The sequence below is a fragment of the Electrona antarctica genome, assembly GCF_951216825.1.
Source record: "Electrona antarctica genome assembly, chromosome: 18".
In the NCBI taxonomy this organism is placed as follows: Eukaryota; Metazoa; Chordata; class Actinopteri; order Myctophiformes; family Myctophidae; genus Electrona; species Electrona antarctica.
Window position 1 is genome coordinate 33,153,556 of NC_136799.1, and position 6,782 is coordinate 33,160,337.

Here is a 6,782-nt window from a genome sequence, read left to right on the forward strand (position 1 = left end):
CGCCGGATGATTTGCGTGCGTAAAGAGCAGGACATCGCTTTAGCAATCCAATCCAGCAGGCCATTACATATATAATATATGCAGCCGATATACACACTTGTATAGTATAGTTATACTGTCTATAATGTATGTATTGTGAGCATACTTAAGGCCTTCAAACATCACACTGATTGTCTACTGTATATGCCTCTATTTCCTTTCTCCTGCAACTTAGTCTCATGCAGGCCTTGTAAAAGCGTTGTTTCCACATAGAGGATTATTACGATTAATTGGTTAGCGAGACATTATTACAAAGAGGGGAAATTGCCTCGCTATAATTACGCAGAGAGGAATACTTAAACTCCCAGGAATCTCGGCTTCCTGAAATAATGGATCTAGAGCCCCTCAACCCCCTCTCCCCCCCCCCAATCCACCCATCCACATAAAGCCACCTCCATCAATGTTAGCGTGTCTGTCTGCCTGTTTCCTGTGACGGATCCATTTTCAACAGCTCGCTCCATCCCCCGGCCTGCAGTCAGAGGCCGAGGGCTGCATGGTGGCTGGGATGGACGTCTAGGATATACAGTATGGGACTGGTTGACTTCCATGCCTTCCATCTCTGCTCTGCTGGATTGGAGCGGGGCCGCCGTGCCCTTCACTCTGTCACACACAGTCCCACGCAATCTGTGTGTAGTACACAGTAAAATGCTTAGTGTTATTTTAGCTCTCACTGTGTGTGTGTGTGTGTGTGTGTGTGTGTGTGTGTGTGTGTGTGTGTGTGTGTGTGTGTGTGTGCGCGTGTCTGCGTGTGTTAGCTTGTTGTTGTTTCACTGGCCATTGGTTGCGAATAATCTGTAAATATATTGAGGTGGGAATATTGGGCTAAAGGTAACGTTGCCTCGTGTTTACCATGCTTATTGTAAATCGCTCTGGATTAAGAGCATCTGCTATTTTGCAAAATTGTTGCTGTACCAGCTGAACAATTAAGTAGATGGAACTACACAGTCAAATCCTCAATGTTAATTTGGCTCTAAGAGCCCTATGCCATCAGAGTCACAAATGGATAAATGAACATTGTGTAGATTGAGTCAAATCCAGTTGTAAAAATAGACATGCATGGGTCTATTTTTATGTCTGTGATAGAACGCAGGCAATGGCACATTTTATTCCATGTTGTCACCTTCAACATGTTTTACTTGCAGTGATGAAACATGATGGATAAAACAGTGTTCTGTAACAAATCGTAAAGAAGAATCTTTTTAGGTGATATAATGAATGAATCACAGAGTTCTCGGAGTATTTAATTCATTGTTCCTTTACCTTTGTTTGTAAATCAAAAACATAAAAGTTACACAGATATTGGTGATTCAACGATCAGAGATATCAATGTACACCATTGCCAAATGATATATTAATTCACACCATAAATACTCATATCACCGAAGCAGGAAATCACGTTCCTGCCCCAGTCTGCAATTTGTCATCGAGGGACCAATTCTGACACACTGATGGTCATAAAAAGACATACCCGCTTAGGAACCAACCAAAATGGGTGTTAGAGACACCCACTAATGGCCAAATCATGAGGTCAACTTCACGCATGCTCTTTACAAAACAGACACATGAACTGTGATGCGTCATTTATAGTCAACGTCATCGTACAATGGTGTCGCAGGCCGAAAATAGGCGATCTACAAGCCCACACCTCACCGTGAGCTTACAAGCTCACACCGCACTGCAAGCTTGTAGATAGGCTCTTTTTGGAGTGCGGCACCGTCGTACAACAAAGTATAACTCGGGCTTGTGGAGCGAAAACAAGTAACTACAATTACAAATGTCTTGGCAAGAACACTGCGGGGGGGGACTGGAGTCTGTGATTAAAAACGAGGATGTCTCAGGTACAGTCATTGCCAGGAGGAGAATAAACTGTTGAGTTGGAGAAACATGTTGAGTTTGAGTTGAAGAAACGTGATGAGTTGGAGAAACAAGATGAGTTGGAGAAACATTGATAGTCGTGACGATAATGAGGTAGTAGTCAGCAGGACGCTGCATACTTTATTTTCAACTGTATTTTTTTAGGCAACCTACTGTAGACGGTCCAGTACTGACGCTGATATATTTACATATTTATTCAGAAACAGCTTGTTAACGTAAGACATGTTCTTAACCAGTATGGTACACACAGTGACATTATTGCAAAGTAAAAATAGTAAAGGGAGATGAGTTGATTTCCGTTGTGATTTTTTACGGATGTCACCTTGAGCCACTAGAAATGGTGGCTGATGGTTCCTTTATATTTATTTTCTTCCTTTTTTGCAAAGATGTATACTGCATTTTATTCAAACAAAAACAAACATGGTTTGTCTGATATAGCCTACAAGATACAGTACATATGCGTTTTGATTAGAGGGTTTAGAATATGTCCCAAATCTAAGTAAAAGCATGCACTTAGCATGGTTTCAGTCAGAATTGGTCCCTGTTGTATTCAAAGTAAAACCCTTAGTGTCAATTTAACTCTGAGAGTTAAATTGACACAATGCATTTTACAGTGCTGCAGTAAAAATAACTCAAGTTACATTGTTACCCTCTATAGTGGAGCCTGTTACATTAACTGCTAATTCATACTTCGCCGTATGACCATGCCGCTTACCGGAAAGAACATTTGACATTTAAAAGTAAATTAGTTTTTCTACCCAAAAATGTCCCATGTAAAAAAAAAAAATCAGTTAAATGTCACGGCTGTACGACGAGGTATAAACGGGGCATAAGTGGACATTGGTGAGTTCATTTGGGATGATGAGGTGCTGGGGTGTGTAGTCATCCTCTCTTAAGTGGCCAATCGGGCTGTAGTAAAATCGGGGTCCCGGTCTTTTGGATTTTGTGTTGGCCAATGATTCTGCGAGTATATGGCAGCAACTGTACCCTTCTGCTATGTCAGGGATTCCTTTGATCACAGTATCATATTGTTGTGACAGCGCCACAGTTTATCACATCACATAAATTACTTCAGTAGTATGAGGATCTTGCTCCCAGCACATTCCGTCTCACACGGAGAGGAGCAGCGTGGCTCCGCTGGACTTAATTATACTACTTGTCCTATATCCAGCACCGCAAGAAGCCTACACACACGGGGAGGAAGGGCGCACGCTCTCTCAACTCTCCCCCCAGAGATCACACCTTGTGCCGACCACGCCGCGGGACCGCAGTTAGCCTTTGGAGCATGCTGACACTTCTTTGCCTGCATAGCGGTTCGCATGGCGCACACTCGGGGGGTCCTTAGCTGTCCTTACAGATGCCTGACTGCCCCGCGGCCAATGGGGAGGGTGTCGCTGTGCGCCGGCTACTGTGTCGACATGGGGTCAAGCAGTGTTTCCATGTGTCTACTGGACTCCTAGAGTGGGAGGCCGCCTCAAGACAACAACCTCCCGCTGGGCTAAGAATAACCCCGGTGTGTGAACTGTGAAGTGCTGTCACTTCAACCCCGCACCTGCCACTTACCTCCGTTTGGATGAAGCTCTCTATAAATGGAGGCACGGCTATTAAAAGATGGCAGCCGTCTAAAATGGTGAGAGCAGATGCCGGGCACCTTGCTCCCCGTGTGTGGGAGGACTCTGCCACGGGCTTAAAGGGACCCCGAAATAGAGTGTTTGAAATATGGGCCTCTGATTGTTTGAACATGGCATCTCTTGGACGTCTGCCACTCGGGCATAAATCCTTTGATACCAGCCGCTCCGAAACCCACTGATCATCTTTCACTGGAGCCCGAATCAGGTCACCCCGTTCGCTCACCGAAAGGGAGCAATTTCCATGGGCTTAAACGGTGACCAAATTTGGGGCCGAGGGGGAGGTTTACACACGTACGCCACCAACAACAATAAGCACTATGAGATATGAGTGGTGGTGTGGTTGTGTGTCCTCCTGCCGGTAGGACGTGGAGACACACACACACACACACACGCACACACACACACACACACACACACACACACACGCACACGCACATACATGGAGGAGGGCGTGGTCTTCTATCAACAGCCAGCAGCATTGACAAGCAGAGGACGGAAGTATAGGAGTTTAAGCACTGCTCGCTCACAGCTCCCTTTATTGCTGTGTTACTACAGAATAAGACATCTGACTACTGTACCTGCCTATATGCTAGTTTGGTTAAACATGGGACCAGTTAAGTTTAAATACGGCAATCCATAACTTTGGTTTGTGAATAAAACTGTTATTTTGACAGTGTGTTTGTTGTCGTAGGGGGTCTATCTGCTCTTCTATTCAGAAATCTACATTCTGTGGTTGTGTCGGAGCACTCCTGGTTGACAAGTGGTATTGCACAAAGATCATAACGCAGTATATCCTCGGCCCAATCCTCTAGCCCAGTGGTTCTCAAACGTCTTTGGCTTCACTGCCCCCTTTTCCAGATTTTTGGATCAAAGTACCCCCTGTGTTTTTTGGGGGGGGAAATTGATGCCCAACTTTGCCATACTACAGTGTCATACAAAAGTAGCAAAAATAGAACATATACAAGCTCAAAACGTGCTGCGTTCTCAGCTTGTACATATCTGCTATTTTTTGCAACTTTTGAATTTGAATCCTGAAAAGTAGCTGTTTTGAAGTATCCACTCGATGCTATGAATGAACGATATCCAACCTTGTGGAGAATTTATTGAAGAATATAACATTTACAAATAAGAAAAAGAGTGAAAGACTTGAAATTAGACCATCCTGAGCACATTTATTTTAAACTGTGTCCAGTTTTTCCATGTTCCCCTTTCTCTCACGTAGTCCCTGTAGTACCCCTAGGGGTACACGTAGCCCCATTTGAGAACCACTGCTCTAGCCCAGCAGTATACATTTGGGGCACTCACACAGGGCAACCAGGTTGGGGTCCCAGCCAGGCAGGGACATGAAAGTTACGGATTGCAGCTTTAATTTATACTCCATCACATGCAGGTGTCGCTTAAGGAAAATTACCGATCTACAAGCTTGTAGTTGGACGAGCGTCACTGTCGTGCGATGGAGTAGTACTGAGGCTTTTAGTCTTCCTGTCTGGAACAGATGACTGGCTCACTGCTCTGGAGAGGTATATTCAAGGACATTTAGATCAATAGGGTTCACATTTAGGTAACAGTTCTTGTTTTGTTTTTTTTTCCTTTCCTGGAGGAGAACAAAAATCAAAACAAACGAAACAAAATAAAAACGGCCACGAGACTTTTGAACTGTACACTCAAGGTCTTCTTCTTTCCATAATAAATATATACAGTACAATTTCCCTGGTCAAGTCCAGGCAACAAAAAACAATCGCGCGGGACAAAGTGAGTGTGTTGTTTTTTGCTCGTTGACACTTCTTGTTATCTTCAGAACAAATATATACGGAATCCCACTTTGAGAACTCTCAGCAGAAAAGGAGCCCCGTTATTCTTGTGAATTAAGAGCCAGCAGCAACTATTCTTAATGAAGACATTGCGAGGGGCTGAGGCGTCCATCATTTACAGCATGACCACAGACCATTAAACATCAAAAAAAATTATTACTGTACATAGTATTTCTTATATATTTTAAATTAATCTGCATCATTTTTATATTTATACTAATAGCCAAGTTTTGCATTTCTTGTTTAATTTTTTTTTGTTTGTTTAGTTTTATTAATTAACGTCCGAGGGGTGGGCGGTGGGAGATGGACTCATAAGAGTGAGAGAGGCGAGTCTCTGAATGTCCTGCCTTTCGGGCTGACCCCTCTCTGCCCCCCATTCCCCCACAGCCTCCAGTTCCAGTCACTCTCTGTGTCGCCGACGTTTTGCCGTGGGGTGGTGGTGGGGGGGGCGGCGGCGACCGACCGGTGTACCGGGGCGAGTCGACCCACCGAGTGGACGGCCTCCAATCAGACCTTGGCCTCCAGCATCTCCAGGAAGAGTTTGTGCATGGGCACCTTGCCCTGCACCTTGATGCTGTAGAAGTGCTGCACGGCCTTGGTGGCCGTCTGCCGCAGCAGGGGCAGGGTCATGAGCAGCTTGCCTGCCCGCCGCGGGTCCTCCTGGTGCTGGCTGCCCTCGTAGTCCTGCAAGGCCTCGTGGAGGGCGTCCTGGAGCTTCTGGACAGCCTCCATGTCCTCTATGTGCATGGAGTCTGTCGGGGAGGGGAAATACAACCGCGTTAAAAACTTTTATACTTTCAACTTCTTTGTAAAATAAAATACAATGAAAGAAAAGCAAAAATGTACAAGCTCATGCCATTTTCACTTAACAAAACATTTTGGACAATTTTGGGCAATTTCACATGGCCAAAATAGGGATGGCAGGTTGAAAGTGATCTAAAAATATCGTGACCTGCAAGATTACAAATTCACAGTCGGTCGGTTTCAAAAACGCGAAACGTAAATGTCACTCGGGGAGAAATGGGGCTCGAAGTTGCGGACGTGCGGTAATGTAGCGGGAATGAAATGGAACATGTTTTTTTTCTTCTTTTTTTTCCTCTTTCTGAAACAAAATTAAATCCCATGACTCGAATGACCTTCAGTTGTCTGTGTAGTCAGCTAGGGGACACATTTCAGCATAGCTCAGATCCTGACAAGATATAAAGGATACATATAATGTTATATTTCGAAAAGTTAAAAAATAAAATAAAAAAATTTGATTGTAGGGCTGTTTTCCCTATTCGTTTTGCGACTAAGTAAATGGGGCTTAAGTGGTTAGAAAAACGGAACATCGAGAAGTAATATCTTTACTGCCTTTGATTATTTATTTTTCTGTCTGGTGAACTGGGTGGTGGGATATTCATGTGGCCTTTGACCAATGAGACTG

General features: G+C 44.3%; 1 protein-coding gene across 1 annotated transcript in view; it reads right to left on the reverse strand.

Moving 5' to 3' along the window:
* Positions 1 to 1,266: 1,266 nt before the first annotated feature.
* esrrb (estrogen-related receptor beta) overlaps positions 1,267 to 6,782 on the reverse strand; it is a 47,648-nt gene continuing 42,132 nt past the window's right edge. Inside the window, 1 exon segment of the mRNA XM_079528116.1 lies at positions 1,267 to 6,108. Coding sequence (XP_079384242.1) covers positions 5,864 to 6,108 — 245 coding nt within the window. The 3' untranslated portion in view covers positions 1,267 to 5,863.